Consider the following 17,391-nt stretch of genomic DNA (forward strand, 5'->3'; position numbering starts at 1 on the left):
CTCTCTCTCTCTCTCTCTCTCTCTCTCTCTCTCTTAAAAATAAATAAACATTTAAAAAGATTGTTTGTAACAATTACTAGTGAGGCTGTGTAAAAATGGGTACTCACATGGACTATCAATACAAAAGTAAATTGATACAAGTTTTTGGGGACTAAATTGGCAATATTTTTTAAATGTGCACATTTAAACCCAGGAATTCCATTTCTGCGTGTTTGGTCCCTACACACAGGCACACAGAGTGAAATGTAGAAGAATCCTCATTGTGGCCGTGCCTATTGTACAAGATGCTGGAAGCCACTCAAGGGTCCATCTGCAGAAAAAGGGATTATCTGTAGACAGATCAGTCTACCATCATTGGTAGAGAGCCTCCAAGGTTCGTGGATGTGAAAGAATAAGGTAATTTCATGGAAGAAATCAATTTTCAAAACAATACTCATACATGGTCCCATTGATATGAAGCAAATGAAACAAAACTACCTTTTATTCAACCAAGGGTTAATTTTTTTCATAAATGCTTAAGTATTTATGGGGGCGGGGGGAGAGAGACATAGAGAAACAGAGAGAATGAGGAGGAACAGAGAGACAGAATCTAAAGCGGGCTCCCCACTCAGTGTGGAGCCCGATGTGGGGCTCCATCTCATGACCGTGAAATCATGATCAACCAAGGGGTAATTTTAACACCACCACCCCTGAGAGGGAAATTGGGTTAGGAGAGCATGAGGTGGACTTCCATTTTCAGATTCATAGATCTCATTATTGCTTGAATTTTCACCAAGAGTTAATAAACCTAAGACTTAGGTAAAACGTTAATTTGAAAAGCGTATCTATCATTTAAGCAGTACTGTTTAAATCCAGATGCAGATCTTAGTTTGAATTCAAAGCAAATTATGAGAAGAAAATTCTTACCTTCCAAATTTTCAATTTTCTCAATGTTGTTTAAGGCTAAGTTCAAATATTCAAGTTTCTTGAGTTTGCTAACATTTTCTGAAATATACAAATAATGTAGTTAATTAACCTTCAAGGTAAAAGCTATTGCTACATAATCTACTGTAAAAATGATAAAGGGACTCTAAGCATGACTATGGTTATTGTAATTGTGCTGCCATTTCGTGTCTGGACTCGGACATGAGACACTGGTGGCTGCCAAAAACCACCTCCCTGTCTTCCTCTGTAGCTCCTCACAGAGCCCGGCTCTGCTCTGGTCCCCAGCCAGCGCTGACTCCAGAGTCCGGCCTCACTGAGCTGGGCCAGTGCATAGCAACCGCATGTCCCTCGTTAATGACAGTTCAGGAACTGTCATTGGCTTGAGTCAACTGGCCCCTGGCAATCTCCCGGCAACTGTGTGACGCAGGAGAAGACACACAAGTCAAGGCCTCCTAGCCAGATCAGAGGGAGAGATCTGTGTTCATGCCTGGGAACTGCCTTTTTCTGTCTCCTGTTGGATGTCAGTGGGGAAGAGAGTGATACCCTTACTGATCCTCACAGTCCTCTTGCAGCCTGGGGGAAGCCTGCAGCAGGACGGAGCCCGTGCTGTGACCGCAGCAGAGGGAGGGACTCGCCGGAGCCCAGAGACCGCCCTGTCTGACAGGTGGGAAAGATACGTGATTTCCTTACTGGGAAGCCACAGTGAAGTTGGGGCTTCCTACACGTGAAATCAAACTTACCCTGATACAAATGGGATTATTGTTTTTAATAAATACGAAAGCTCTTAGAGGCAAAGGGATATGCGTAAGTAAGTCAGAGAATTTCTGTAGGATAGGGACACTTCAAAATGCTAACAATACCGGGGTGCCTGGGTGGCTCAGTCGGTTAAGCGTCTGACCTCGGCTCAGGTCATGATGTTGTGGTTCACGAGTTTGAGCCCCGTGTCTAGCCGTGCATCACATTCTGCACTGAGAACTTTGGATCCTCTGTCTCCCTCTGGTCTCTGCCCCTTCCTCGCTTGTAATCTCTCTCTCAAAAATATGTAAACATTTTTTTTTAAAAACTGCTAATAATACCATAGCTAACATCATTGAGAGCTTACTATATGCCATGTAATTTTCTAAGCATTTTGCAATAATAAGATCATTTAATTCTCTTAACAACTGTGTGAGGTAAAAACTACTATTGTCACCAAGGTGCAGAGAATTAATGTCACTTGTGTAAGGCTACGTAGCAAAGCCAGGAAGTCTGACTCCTGAGCAGAGCACTAAGTCTGACACCACACCCTCAAAGAAGAGTCCTTTCTTTTTTTTTTTTTTAACTTTTTAAAATGTTTTTTTATTTATTTTTGAGAGACAGAGAGAGACAGTGCGAGCAGGGGAGGGTCAGAGAGAGAGGGAGACACAGAATCCGAAGACAGGCTCCAGGCTCTGAGCTGTCAGCACAGAGCCCGACGTGGGGCTCGAACCCACGAACTGTGAGATCATGACCTGAGCCGAAGTCAGACGCTTAACCGACTGAGCCACCAGGTGCCCCAGAACAGTCCTTTCTAAGAGGACAATGTGGGAATCCCTGCTAAGGCATGTGGATTTGGGAATTCCTCACTCCAATGAGGCTCCTTCTGCCCATTTTCCATGGAGATTAGGAAGATCTAATATGACAATTTATAGTTATCATCACTTTTATCATGGTTACATTTCATTGAAAATTTAGAAAATATCATCCAGGTGTCCCTGTGGACCTATGAGTCACACTTTCTCTCTCTGAGCCTCCCGACTCATGTCCTAGAATGAGGGTGTGAGAATAAATTACTAGAGTTCCTCTTAGCAATTATATTAATTTATTTTTAAATTATTTTAGTGTTTACTTACCTTTGAGGGAGAGAGACAGAGCCCAAGCGGGAAAGGGGCAGAGAGAGAGGGAGACATAGAATCGGAAGCAGGCTCCAGGCTCTGAGCTAGCTGTCAGCACAGAGCCCAACGCGGGGCTCCAACTCACAAACCACAAGATCATGACCTGAGCCGAAGTCGGATGCTTAACCGACTGAGCCACCCAGGTGCCCTGCAATTAGATGATTTTAATTAATACTGATGTTTTCAAGAGGTTCTCTAGGTAACACCGGAGCATTCAGGGGTCAACAGATTTGTGGAGTTCTGTGTGCAAACAGAGCGTCTAGTCTGCACCACAAACAGATGTACCTGAAGTTATTACTGTCAAAACTACCAGGTGTAGGGGCACCTGGGTGGCCCAGTCAGTTAAGCATCCGACTTCAGCTCAGGTCATGATCTCACATTTGTGGGTTTGAACCCCGCATCGGGCACTGTGCCAACAGCTAGCTCAGAGTCTGGACTCTGCTTCAGATTCTGTGTCTCCCTCTCTCTCTGACCTTCCCCTGTTCATGCTTTCTCTCTCTGTCTCTAAAAAAAAAAAAAAAAAAACAAAACAACAACAACAACAACAACAAAAAACTACCAGATGTAATAAAATACCTGCTCCTTGCCCACATTTGTTACATGTATAACCCTCTGAATGTGAAAAGAGTTTTCTGGTAGGAGAAAGGAAAAAAAAAAAAGGAAGATTTGTCTTAGGAGGATTTCTTAAACTATCCCTCAAGAAGAACGGGCTAAGGGGTGCCTGGGTGGCTCAGTGGATTAGGTGTTCAGCTCTTGATTTCGGCTCAGGTCGTGATCTCACGGTTCATGAGATTGAGCCCTGAATCGAGTTCTGTGCTCTGAGCTCAGAATCCTGCGTTGGAGTCTCTCTTTCCCTGTCTCTGTCTGCCCCTCCCCGCCTCTAAAATAATAAATAAAATTTTTAAAATTAAAAGAAAATAACAGGCTAAATTGGTCAGCAAAAAAAAAAAAAAAAAAGGCTCTGCAGATAACAATGGACAGCACCTCTTAGGCAGCGGGAAGGGAGTTGGTGATACTGTGGTTCTAGCCCAGTCCATCCTGGAAACCGTTCCCCCCATAACCAGACCCACACACCTGCGTGGACCAAAGCCCCCCACCCCCCACAGTGTAAACGGCTCTGCTCTGAACTATAGGAGCATTCACAAATGCAGATTTGGGGAGCCCCCCCCATTAAGTCAGTAGGTCTGGGAGGGGGTTGGAGCCCACCTTCCACCAGACCCGGGAGGCCCTCGGCTCACCCTTGGACCAACACAAAGCACGGCCTCCCCCCAAGCCCATCTGTTCCCCCCAGTGGGGAGCAGAGCCTTGGGCGGGGCACCTCGATGGCACGAGAGCCCGTCTGAGGCCCGGAGAAACGCTTCTGCTTGCTAAATACGTGCCTCAATGCCTATGGGTGGAGGAGCACTGAAAAATCCCATTATTAGGATTGAACAGAGTGTTTAATTTAAGAATACTTTGGAAGCAAAAATGTAAGCTTTCTCACAGCTCTGAAAAGGCCTGAAATACTATGCCACTAATTAGTAATTGTGATGGACCCAGCTGCGGAGATTAGAGTTTTGGAGACGCTTTTAGATCGGCACAGATAGGACGGCTCTTTAGTGCCCCCTGCAAAACAGCTCGTGGTTTTCTCTAACAGCCGTTTTAATTGAACGCTGTGCCAGAGTTTCTAATTTCTGGTAAAGTGAAAGATGCCGAAAATAATTATCTGAAGAAAGATCAGGAATTTTAATAAATCTTCAAAAAATAATGCAAATTCGAGGCTTTTTTTTTTTTACAACCCGAGGGCCAGTTTTCAAGGACCCACCAAACTGGAGGCAACCTCATCATTCTCAGCCTTGGCAGGATGAACACGGAGGGGCCGGAGGACTCTTCCTCGGGGGGCCAGCCTGGGCACCACAGGACGGTCAGCGGTGTCCCTGTCCCCTGTACGTGACTCGTGGTGGCAGCCCCCTCCCACACACACGCTTGTGGCAACCCAAACGGTCCACAGGCGTTGCCCGACACCCCTGTGTCACCGGGGCAAGTCCAGCCGACCTTCCAGGCTGGCCCCCGGCTCCGGCGCCAGAGCGGGACCCTAAGTCCATCCCTTGTCCCCTACTCTGCCTCCACGTGGCCAGCCTGGGGGGGAGATGGCAACAGTAACGGTGCTGGCAGCAGTTCACACAGTCCCTGGTGTAGACACGGCAAGACTAAGTGAACGGACTTACCTACTTTCATACGGGTTTTTGTTTTCAAAATCCATTTTTGAGAGAGAGAGAGAGCATGAGTGGGGGAGGGACAGAGAGAAAGGGGGACAGAGGATCTGAAGCAGGCTCTGTGCTGACAGCAGCGAGCCCGAGGTGGGGCTCAAACTCATGAACCAAGAGATCATGACGAGCTGAAGTCAGGAGCTCAGCGGAACGAGCCACCCCAGCGCCCCCTTCACAGGCTGGGTTTTTTTTTTATGTTTTTTTAAATTTGTTTTTGAGAGACCGTGCGAGTGGGGGAGGGGCAGAGAGAGGGAGACACAGAATCCGAAGCGGGCTCCAGGCTCTGAGCTGTCAGCACAGGGCCTGATGCGGGGCTCGAACCCACAAACCATGAGATCATGACCTGAGCCGAAGCCACAGACTGAGCCCCGCAGGCGCCCCTCCCAGGTTTTAAGTGGCTGAGGCAGGGATCAGGCCCATCAGGGCCTGTGCCTCTTCTGGCCACTAAACCACAGGTTTGCTCTTCCGAGTGTGGGAACATTCCTATTTCCGCCTGGCAGGGCCCCCTTCTCCCTGCCCCTTAACTCATTCCTCTCCAGGGGACTGAGGCGGGGGGTGGGGGGGGCTGTCTGATGGAAGAGCTGAGAGAAGGAGCTGGGCACGCCCAGTCCCCCCGCTCCGGGCTCGCCGCCCCCGCCAGCAGAGAGGAGGCACTACTGCCACACGCAGGGGGCCGCAGCCTGCACGTGACCCGGTGGACACATTCAGCCTGGGGGCGGGTTTAGGAAGCCCACTTGACTGTGAGTCTAAGCCACCTTCTCCTTCTCCAAGAGGTTTTGTCCATTACAAGGCTGATGTTCTGACCCGGCTACCTGTCATTTCCCTCCTAACTGGGGCAGTGAACAGGGGTGTGGGCGTGGAACCCTCTGGAGCCGGACTACGGAGGACAAGCCTCGGGCACTCGCGTTCTCTGTAACCACGGCAGAACCAGCCACCGCAGGGGCCCTGACAAGGGCGTCCTCAACGCCCACACGAGCCTTTCTGTTCCACAGAGCGGTGGGAACCCAGGACAGACGCGGGGTTCTAGCTTCCTTCTTTCAGACTGGGACAAAACCAGGCCACAAATGGGCAAACGGGCTCCACTTTTAAGTGCTGCTCACAACTCCTCCACCGCGTCGCTGGAGACTGTCGGGCCAGGGCACAGAGCAGCGTGTGAGCTCAGAGAAGGGTCCACGCCGGGCTCCTGAGAGCTGGCCGTGTCTGTTCCCGTGGGGGTCTTTGTCACCCGTGTTGTCTTCTTCTAAGACTCACACTGCAGCCTCCCCAGGTTTTCCCACTCAAAATGTCAAAGAAACGATGAGAACATAATCCTGAACGCTTACCGATTTTTCCAATGAGATTGTTTTGAAGATAGAGGATTTTCAAATCCCGGCACCATTTGTCAATATGTTCTAGCCTTTCTATTTCTTGCTGATGCAAAGAGAGTTCCTCCAGGGAAAAAATGACACAGTCATTGTGCTCGGAGTTCCGTCTAATAAGATCTTCTGTGACTGAGAGAAAATGTGTTACGTGTTAGGTCTCGGTCCCTGCGTTCATCATCGGGGCCCGACATTACGACCGCATTGGATTCTCCTCCCAGTTAAATGTCAACCCTCCGGGCCCGAGTGGTTTTCGAAGGGGAAGAGAAGAGTAAGGGCGTCAGAGAGATTTTGTCTTGTGTGCACGAGGTCTACCCACAGTTTGCTGTAGAGACGGAGACAGAGTTGGTGAGTAATGACCGAGAGAGTGCCGATACAACATGTGTCGCTATGACACCCTGTGGTCCTGTCACGTCAAACCAGATGAGACCCGCTAAGGGGACCGAGACAGGGCAACTCGGGACTGAGTGGCACAGTCTGGCTGCCGAGGGGGCCAAAAACATGTAAGCACCTCCCAATGATCCGAAAGGAAAGGTCCGTGCGTTCGACCAACATTGACTAGTTGAAGTGAAGCTGGAGAGGAGAGGGGCACCCTGGGGTTTGCGCTGCGGTCTTGTAAAGCAGCTCCCCTGGGCTCCGTTTCCAGGAGGAATGAAGGCAGCCGCTCATGGGAGGAGGGTAGAGAGTCCCAGCTCCTCTGACCAGAGTGCTATGCAGCAGGGTGCCACGGGGGCGCCGAGGGACTGGGGACAATGCCCTGGTCCACGGTGGGAGACAAAAGCAAGGCGGGAATCCTCTTCCTAAAACACGCCCAAGAAAAAGACGTGAGGACAGCGGAGAGACCCTGTGTTTTCCAGAGCTACTAAAAAGAACATGAATCCATTTTAATGTCCCCCTTTGAGATGGAGAGTGGAATAGTCCATGTCCAGCCTGAGAGACAATAAAGATTTATTTATTGCCACATACGAGTGCCAGGCACTGTCCTGAATGCCTGAGTGCCATACACTGGCATATGTGTGTATTAACATATGAGTATGGAGAGGAGGCAGAGGAGGAGTTGAGGCACAGAGAGGTTAAATAACTTGCCCAAGGTCTGGGACCTCTACTGGCTCCTCTAGCCGAGACAGAGCCCTTCACAGTGCCCTCGGCTGCCCCACGTCCAGCCACATCCTTAAAGGTGGACATGCCTTTTTGTAAAAAAAACCTGTGAAAACAGCTATGAACTCGACCACTTGCGTGCAGGAAGCGGAACCCCGCTATTTCCGGCAGTAGGAGGTGGGGCTGCTTGAACAGACAGTTCTTTGGAAGTCGGGAGAAATGTGAAGGTCCGGAGACCAAAACACCGTGCCCGGGGCATGTCCCTGCTGTTCTACGCTTTGGCTCAACGGGCAGGTAGAGATGGCCACCAGCCGGGTCCTGGGGAGAGGCAGGCCCGAATGGCAGGCAAGGGGGTGCACAGGGCATTCCTGCCAGGGCCCCTGGGGTCCCTACTGCCCGTTGCAGTCTCCGGATGCCACAGCTAGTACGCAAACGGGCATAAGCAGAAAACCGCATTCGGAAAACCACATCTCTAAGAGAAGGGCATGAAAGCTACCCTCCACACGTCCCACTACCGAAGTTGGTTCTGATAGCTTCAGTCAACTGATAATGAACAGTCGGGCACAGCCAAGCTGAGGACACAGCAAGGTTGTTGTGTAAAGTCCAATGGATTACCGGCCTCTGTAATGATCTGTAAGGACTGCCTTAGCGACGATGCCACAGGGCAGAAGGGGTTGAGGCGGCACAACCGTTGTTATTTCAGCAAATTTAGTGAAATGTGGGAAGTATTCGCTACTACAGATTAAGAACGTCAATGACCAGTAGGGTATGTGTAACTCTGTGCCAATCCATGGGGGCCCGGGGGCTGGATGTTTGGAAGCTTTGATGCCATCAGGCCTGGAATCAATGGGCCAGGAGGCTGTACCCATCCGGAGCCCATGCCCTTCCCTCTAGAACATGTCCCAGTAGAGGAACATAGAATCCTCTGCCCAAGGGGCCCCAAGCCTGCCTCCACGCTCCACACTGGCCACTTGTCCAGGTTCCTTCCAGAACACACCATCAAGTATGCCTCCCTACATCCCAAAGTGTCCAAGGAGCAGCTGTTTTCTGAGATGGAGATGGATCTTTAGGCTGGAGTATTTACCTTCATACATGGGCTCGAGGGACCAGGATAGGGCCAGCGATGGGAGGGGCAGGGAGGGACGGTCAGGGACCAGCTCTCCCCTGCCACTCCCCCACCCCACCCCAGCTCTGGCATAGATCCCAAGGCGTTTGAGAAATGTATTAAATGCAGCCTCTGGGATGTTATAAAGGTATTCTTGTCAAGGGTGGAAAATGCATTTTATCTGGCAGTTCGATTATCACTTGATATATGGGCCTCATTATAGTCTCTCCCTGGGTCCCCAGTTGCCCCAGAAGGCTTAAAGGGGTACTCACACTGAAGAGATAAACCCAACTTGAATCCCACGGAAGCTGTCATCTGTAAGTGTGGTTAAGTCCAATGCCTTCAGGGGAATTCCAAAAGCCTCTTGTTAAGTGTCACAGTCTCTGGCCTGGAAAAGCTACATCACCATCTGCACAGCCCACGGGGGCTTTGTGGGTCCCAGAAACACTAAGGGTACCATAGTCCTCTCCAGCTCTATAGTCTTAAAGGTTTTTCCGACGTGTTGGACCCTAAAGACTGGCAGGTTCCTCCACAGACACCCAATACCCTTCCTCTGTTCTCTTGCTAACTCTTCCTTATGCTATTATATGTGTGAATCTGATCAGTTCCATGTAATTGCCAAGTCCTCCCTTTCAGAGGCCTGTAGATATTAGGAAGGAATTATGTTGATCCGCATCTCCTAACCACAATTAAGATGATAAAAATCACTGTTAGTCAAAAGGGATGGGGGGTAGAGGAGCCCCCGCGTAGCATGAAGAACTAGTTGGCGTGTGCAGGCACACGCAGGAGGGGAGGGACCAGCAGCTGATCCGGCACCACAGGAAAGCCTGCCCGACAGCAACAATTATACACAATTAGGACAGATGAAAAGAAAATGGAGAGTCACAGAGGAAGGCCGAATCTCCCAGCGGCCCTTTTCTGGACTCTTCTGTATTAAGCAAGCTGTTTCATGGCACTCGGGAAACTGCTGTTACACAGTATTGTCCACCTGCAATGGCAGACATCAGTGAGGAAACCAGCATCCCCAGGAAGAAGTGTGTCAGGGTCATCTACGTGGTGGACGGAGATGATCATGTTCCGACAGGAAAGCATTTTGCCGTTTTACGCACTATGTAATTTAGCCCAAACATTCTTTCAGTCCCAGGAGCCCTGTTCGCCTTCGGGAAGTCCTACTCCAAACAATACAGCACTGCATTTCCAAGGAATCATTCCAGTGATGTTAAAATGGAGTTGGAAGCCATAGGATGTCAGCAGAAGGCTATTTCAAGAGAGACAGCATTGCAATACCTACCGAACAGTGGAAGAAGAACATTCCCAGGTAGGGGGTGGGAAACAGAGTGCTCTCACGTCCCTATTTTGGAAAAATTCAAATAGCAAAATACAGGACCCGAACGGACTCTGAGAAGTGTGTCACCCACAGAGAGCGCTAACTGAGATACGGCTGGGCCAATACTGCCTGGTCAAACTGACAGTTTTAACCACAAACTCGTGTTCCGTCACTAGCAGAGGCTGGCTGCTAAGGAATCCTAAGGTTTGACCAAAACTCTCTGGCCAGCCTAGGCTTCTTTTCCATTCCTTACACTGACTGGGCACTCAACAACTCCAGGGAGTGACAATAAAAATGACTTGGTGAGGTCAGGGTGGGGCAGAGAGCAGAAGGAGAAGGTTTCTGGAACCCCGGAAGTTGTCATTCTGTGGTTGTTTCTACAGAGCTTTTTTCAGTGCATTGAGCAAAGATCTACAAGCCCCAAAGCCTTCCATTTAGTGTTCACTCCTTCAGGCTTTACATCACGCTCTGTGAACAGCCCTGTTTCGCACGAGATGAAAACAAAACCAAGAGTCTGTGATCAGAGCACATTTTGCAGAACTTTTAAATATCTTGGAAGACGCAGCAGATACATCTATGAACCAAGATCTAACAGTGAAGGAGTTACAAATAGGAGAAGGTCATCCCTTGGAGCATCTAAGCTTTGCTTTTTCTTTTGTTTTCACTGGACACGTTTCCAAACAGGATTACTCATTTGTGCTGCCTTTGTTTACGGACTCAAGGTCAATGTAACGAGCAACGCTAGTCACACAACACCTAATCCAAAGATACAGCTAGGGTCTATTCATGCAGAAATTGCTATTAAAGAGCATGGCTGAAAGGCTGTGGGGCAGTGATAGAGTTATACAGAGAGAACAGGGGGGACACAGAAAGGGGTGATCAGTGCTACCGAGTGACAGGAGGGACGTCAAAAGAGGCATCATGGAGAAGAAGCGAGAGCTGAGTCTTGAAATGTGAGTAGGCACTTGCTAGATAAACCGATGAGGAAGGGCACTCCAGGCCACAGTGGACGCTACACTGCACTGTCCAGTTCCCGTTTCCGAAACCAAACGATGAGTTCCTCTAGCTGCTAGGAGTGGTGCCCGCAGACCACCCTCAGCCGCCCACTTTCTTCTAAGTCACTCACCTGAAATGACACCTCAACTGACATCACGCCTCTTCCCGGGAAAGCCCGTGTTCAATGACTGGCTGATGAGGGGCCATGTGGGCCCAGCACCTCTGACCCAAGCTTGGGAAAACTAGAATGTCCATTCCCAGTTTAGAGCTCCAAGTATCCAGGTTGGTTTGTTAGAATGCATCATAGCCCATCGTCCTTGCCCGCTTGTTCTTGCTTCCTTCCCGACCCACTGCAGTAACATTCCAGAATGAACTCCTGCACACTAATCTGCATCGAAAAGTCTGCTTCCTAGAACACTTGATACCAGAAGCGGGTCGTGACAGCAGATGCTGGCCAAGGCGGGCCTCTGGAGTCGGAGTCTGCTGTCTGAGTGGCAATGAGAACACCATTACTGGTGGCAGATAGAGCACTGATACGGTCGGGCACAAGATTACTGGGGGACATTGAACACTGACACTGTGGTGCCAGCCCAACAACCATGTGGAAAACTGTCACACGAATGCCATAAAGTATATGGATTGTCAATAAGAAACATTTATTTCTCACGGTGCTGGAGGCTGGAAGTCCAAGGTCATGGCACCGGCCGATCTCGTGTCTGGGGAGAGCCTGCTTTCCCACTGATGGTAGTCTCACATGGTGGGAGGAGCAAGCGAGGTCTCTGGGGCCTCCTTCATCAGGGCAGTAATCCCAATCATGAGGGCTCCCTGCTCACGACCTAATTACCTCTCAAAGGCCCACCCCCCAAGACCATCACATTGAGGATATGAACGTGGGGGGACACAAACATTCAACCTATGGCAAATAGGACACTAATGGAAGAGATGGAACTAAGAGGCATGATATGACACATCAGGCAGTAGAGAAGTATGGGGGAAACTCCAACACAAAGGACAGTTGGATTGAGTACTGCTGCTGCTGCCACTGTTGGTAAGGAAAAGGCTGGGCATGATTAATCAGACATTTAAAAAGAGCCAGGGTAGGGGCGCCTGGGGGCTCAGTCGGCTGGGCATCTGACTTCGGCTCAGGTTATGATCTCACAGTTTCTTGAGTTTGAACCCGACGTCGGGCTCTGTGCTGACAGCTCGGAGCCTGGAGCCTGCTTACAATTCTGTGTCTCCCCCCTCTCTCTGCCCCTCCCCTGCTCACACTCTCTCTCTCTCAAAAATAAACATAAAAAAAAATTTTTTTAAAGCCAGAGTACACACCGGCAGCATATAAAAGAGGTTTGCTTCCTGAAGCCAGAGGGTAGAGAGGCCAGAGAACATGAATCATGCGAGGAGCCGACATCATGTTCCGGACATGATGGAGTCATAAGGACAGGAAAATCCAGGAAAGAAATGTATTAGAAAAATAAACAAAGCAAAAACTGCTTACCAAATGCTGGACATCAGGAAATCCAAAGGGAAATCAGAAAGTGTTTTGAACAGAACAAAAACAGAAAAGGTGGGATGCCTGGGTGACTCGGTCAGTTAAGCATGGCTCAGGTCATGAATTCACAGTTCATGAGTTCTAGCCCGGTGTCAGGCGCTGTGCTGACAGCTCAGAGCCTGGAGCCTGCTTCCAATTCTGTGTCTCCCTCTCTCTCTGTTCCTCCCGTGCTTATACTCTATCACTGTCTCTCTCTAAAAAATAAATAAAGATTTTTTAAAGGCATATCAAAATATGTGGGATATGGCTAAAACATAAGTTGGGGGAAATTAACAGCACTAAATGCCTATAGTAGGAAAGGAAAAAGGTCTCAAACATTAGCTTCCTCCGTAAGAAGCTAGAAAAAGAATAAATTAAACCCAAACTAAGCAGAAGAAAGGAAACAATAAAGACTACACCGGAAATCAGTGAAATAGAAACACAAACAATTAAGAAAGTCAATAAAAATACATAAAAAAATAAAATTGGTAAGCATCTAGCCAGACAGATCAGTAAAAAAGAGAGAAGACTTAAATTTCCATTATTAGGAATGAAAGCATGACATCATATAGATTATACATTATTAAAAGGCTAGTAAGAGAGTAACATAAACAACTATGCTAATAAATTCAAGAACTTAGATTAAAAGGGAAAATTTCTTAAAAGACAAACTACCAAGGCTCACACAGGAAGGCACCAATAACTCAAACAGCCCTGTATCCACTACAGTAGTTGAATATGTAGTTCAAACCTTCCCACAAAGAAAATCATAGCACAAGCGTCACTGGTAAATTCTACCAAAAGGAAAAATAATACCCAGTGTACACAAACACTTCTTTTTAAAAATTTGTTTAAACATTTATTCTTTTTTGAGAGACAGAGACAGAGTGCAATTGCGGGAGGGGCAGAGAGAGAAGGAGACAGAATCTAAAGCTGGCTCCAGGCTCTGAGCTGTCACACAGAGCCTGATGCAGGGTTCGAACTCATGGACCGTGAGATCATGACCTGAGCTGAAGTCGGATGCCTACCTGACTGAGCCACCCAGGTGCCCCTAAACACTTCTATAAAAATTAAGAAAATTGAAGAATGCTTGCTAAGATAATTCTACAAAGCCAGCATTACCCTGGGCCCCAAACTGGACAAATACAAGGCCAAGTTGACAACAAGAGATGCTTTTAAAGACCTGGGCTGAAAGACACTGGGCTGATAGACTCCTAAAACAATGAAGGCCAGGCAGCAACACTTAACTTTAGAAGCTAAGAGGACAGATGTGATAATGAGGGACAAGGTTGGAGTGGAGGCCAGAATCTATGTCCACGAGGGCAATGGAGATGAATAGAACATGACATTTCCAAGGACAATATAGATGCTCAGCAAACAAAGGTTCTACTCAATCTGCACAATCAAAAGGCATTAAGGATTGATGACCGGAAGACTCAGGACACTTGCCTCAATAAAAATCCACAATCTCTTGCCAGTCTCCAGACCTTAGTGAGTTTTGGGACCTGAAACGAGGGTTGCCAGAGTTTAATAAATATACTGGGGGTCCTGTATTGTATTTGACAACATGTTGTCTAAAAGAGAGGCTGAGTCCCCAAGAGTAGTTGGGAATGATTCATCCAACCTTTTCCGAAAGGGCTGCTGGCTATTTACTTGAGACGGGAAAGGGGGAAACACCAAATGAGGGGGGGTGCCTGTGGGACACAGGGTTTAAGCTGCCAGGAACATCTGGAATAACAAAGGATTGCCAAGTGTTCTTATCACAATGGGGACATGTGGGGGCCAGGTATAAATGGAACCATGGCCACATCCAGCTCCCAATTTGTTAATCCATTAACAAATGTTGAAACATACTTGGGGTGTTTCCATTTTTTAGCTACTATGAAAGCAGTTGCTATAAATAGTCATACACGGTCTGTGTGTGGGCAAAGGTGGTCGTTTTTCTTTTGGAATAGCTAAGGACTACACGGGTGGGAGGCAGAGTTTTCGGTTAACTTTTACTAACTTTTGCCTAATTTTCTGTCTATTGTTTTAGAAAGGAATTTGAGAAGAAATACCAGTAACTGCTTTAGGAAAAGGGCTTTTACTATTCACAAATCACGCACCCCCTCCACCACCAGGCTGTCAGCTCTTTCACGGCAGAAACCTCATCACGAGCACAGTCTCTTGATTTAAAAATATTCCTTATGACACTTTTACAATAAACGAGCAATGAGGCTGAACGGTACAAAATTGTCACATATGAAAGTCAAAAACGGTGTTCGCACGCAAATAACTATGTTAATCCCGTCGCTTTGCACCTTCTGCTGGGGTATTTTTAAACACAACACTTAACCGAGCCGGTAAAACAATACTATTGCTGCCTTCGTTTTGGAGAGGGGGCGAAGGCCCAGATGGGCGAGGTCACTCCTTCTAGGCCCCAAGGCTGGCAGGGGAAGGACGTGGGCTCTGGCGTCGGCTCCCTCCACCAGGGGCTACGCGGGCTGCAGCCCGGAGATGGTGACTAGCCCGGGACCACCCCGCCAGCCAGGAGACGCGTGGGCCCGGCCGTGTCGGACGCCACCCCCGGACCGTCCGCCACCCGCTTTCAGGAAGCCCCGCGCCTTCCTCGCCCACCGCATTTTATAGATAAGGAACCTGAGCCCCCGCGGAGGCCAGGCTGCGCGCAGCGTCGACGGAGGGGCTGGCACGGCCGGCCCTACGGAGGGCAGCGGTGTGCCGGGGTGCGCGGGCGGGAAGGGGCGGCGGCGGCCTGGGTCCCCTGGGACGCAGGGACGAGGCCCGGAAGGGGGACGATCGAGGGTGGCAGGTAGGAGGGGACGCTTACTCCGGCCCATGGCGCCTCTCAAGTTCGCGGGCCCGGGCAGAAGCTCGGACCCGAAGGACTCCGCGCACGCTTCTCAGTCACGCCTCCGCGCGTCCGCTCCGGCCCTTGGGAGCCATGGCAACGGGGACTCTAAGGCGGCCGCACGGGGCCATACGCCGCCGCGTTTCCCGGGCTCTCGAGGAGCTGGGAGCTGAGACTCCGAGACGAGTGCTCTCGCCACTGCACCTCCGGTGTCCCCTTCCCTGTCCCCACCCCGCCGTCCGCAGACTGCGCCCCTCGCCCCAGACCGACTGGCCAGACGACACCGAATCACCGGGCGCTCGCTTCCTGGTGGATCTGCCCCCAGCCGCGCTCCGCGTTTTCGCGTTAACGCCCTCCGGAGCCGGGGGTCAGGACGGCGCCGCCAGGCCCTGGCCAGCGGGGTGGGCTTACACTTCCTCACCTGCGAGATGAGCCCTAAGACCTTCGAAAAATCTTTGTAGAGGTTTTTAAAGAGAGGATTTGAGTGAATGGAAGACACTTTTTTAAAACAGCCTCCATACAAAGGCTAGTTGTCCTTCTTGGATTTCATCTCCGTAGTCACCGCCCAACGCCTATTTCCTGCCACCGGGTTTTCTAAAAACGCCACGCTCAGCAATGTTCCCTACCCTCCCACCACTTGTGGCTGCAAAGAATAGAAAGTGCATCTCCAGTAATTCCCATCGCCCCTCTCGCATTTCCCCAGGCCTCTCCCCACGGTGCCCAATACGCTTTACCCAATTCTGGACTAGGAAGGACATCAGTAATTTCATCGTCATTTATCGACATATGTTCATATGTTAGCGCTTTAAGGGACGCCACCTCCCCAAAGACTTTGTTTGTGACCACCCTCACTCATTTTGTCCCCCCTCCCCAGTCTCTGGCAACCAGAACTAATTTATTCTCTGTATCTATGAGTTCATTAGTTTGGTTTTAGATTCTGCATGTAAGTGAGATCCTAGAGTATTTGTCTTTCTCTGCCTGACTTACTTCACTTGTTAGAACACCATCAAGGGTCATACTTGTAACAAATCACAGGATTTCCTTCTATTTATGACTGAATTATATGTATAATCTTTTGGTGACTGAAAAGTCATTTCATATATATTATATGTGTATATTCACATTTTCTTTATCTAGTTAAAAAAATTTAACGTTTACTCATTTTTGAGAGAGAGAGAGAGAGAGAGAGAGAGAGAGAGAGAGAGAGACAGTGTGAGCGGGGGAGGTGCAGAGAGAGAGGGAGACACAGAATCCAAGCAGGCTCCAGGCACTGAGCTGTCAGCACATGGCCCCGCAGGGCTTGAACTCACAGACCCCGCAGAGATTGAGCTCATGACCTGAGCTGGGGTGGGACACTTAACCGACTGAGCCACCCAGGTGCCCCATCCATTCATTTTTTAATGGACACATAGGGTCCATTGTGGATTATAAACAATGCTGCAAGAACGTGGGGGTGCACATATCTTTTTGAATTTGTGTTTTCATTTTCTTCAGATAAATACCCAGGAATGGAATTGCTGGATCATATGGTAAGTTCTATTTTTAATTTTTTAAGGGACCTCCATACTGCTTTCCACAGTGGCTGCACCAGTGTATAGTACTACCAACAGTGCAAGAGAGTTTGTTCCTCCACATCCTCACCAACCCTTGTTATTGCTTGTCTTTTTGAGAATGGCCATTACAACAGGTATGAAGTAATATCTCACTGTGGCTTTGATTTGCATCTTCCTGATGAGCACCTTTTCATGGGCCTGGTCGCCTTTTATATGCCTCCTTCAAAATAATATTGATGCAGATGTTCTGTCCATTTTTAAATAAAATTTTTATTGAGTCGGAGTTCTTTACGTTTTTGCATATCAACCTTTTATCAGATATATAATTTGCAAATCTTTCCTCCCGTTCTGTCGGTGGCTTCTCATTTTGTTTGACGTGGTCCCACTTGTGTAAGATTGTTTTGGTTTCTTTCGCTTTTGTTGTCAGATCCCTCCTCACCCCCTAAAAAGTCATTACCAAGACTGATGTCAAGGAACTTAGTCCTGACATTT

General features: G+C 48.8%; 1 protein-coding gene across 2 annotated transcripts in view; it reads right to left on the reverse strand.

The window, feature by feature from the left end:
* The window catches only part of LRRC6 (leucine rich repeat containing 6), a 74,297-nt gene extending 58,863 nt beyond the window's left edge, over positions 1–15,434 (reverse strand). The window contains exons 1-3 of one of the 2 annotated variants that reach the window (XM_029923912.1): positions 15,326–15,434; positions 6,409–6,576; positions 907–984 (exon numbers count right to left, since the gene is read on the reverse strand). In XM_029923912.1, the coding sequence (XP_029779772.1) occupies positions 907–984; positions 6,409–6,576; positions 15,326–15,335 (256 nt within the window). In that variant the 5' untranslated portion in view covers positions 15,336–15,434. The remainder of the gene's footprint in view (positions 1–906; positions 985–6,408; positions 6,577–15,325) is intronic. The other variant, XM_029923914.1, reaches the window with a different exon arrangement.
* Positions 15,435–17,391: the final 1,957 nt, after the last annotated feature.

The sequence above is a fragment of the Suricata suricatta genome, chromosome 15 (assembly GCF_006229205.1).
Source record: "Suricata suricatta isolate VVHF042 chromosome 15, meerkat_22Aug2017_6uvM2_HiC, whole genome shotgun sequence".
Taxonomy (NCBI): Eukaryota; Metazoa; Chordata; class Mammalia; order Carnivora; family Herpestidae; genus Suricata; species Suricata suricatta.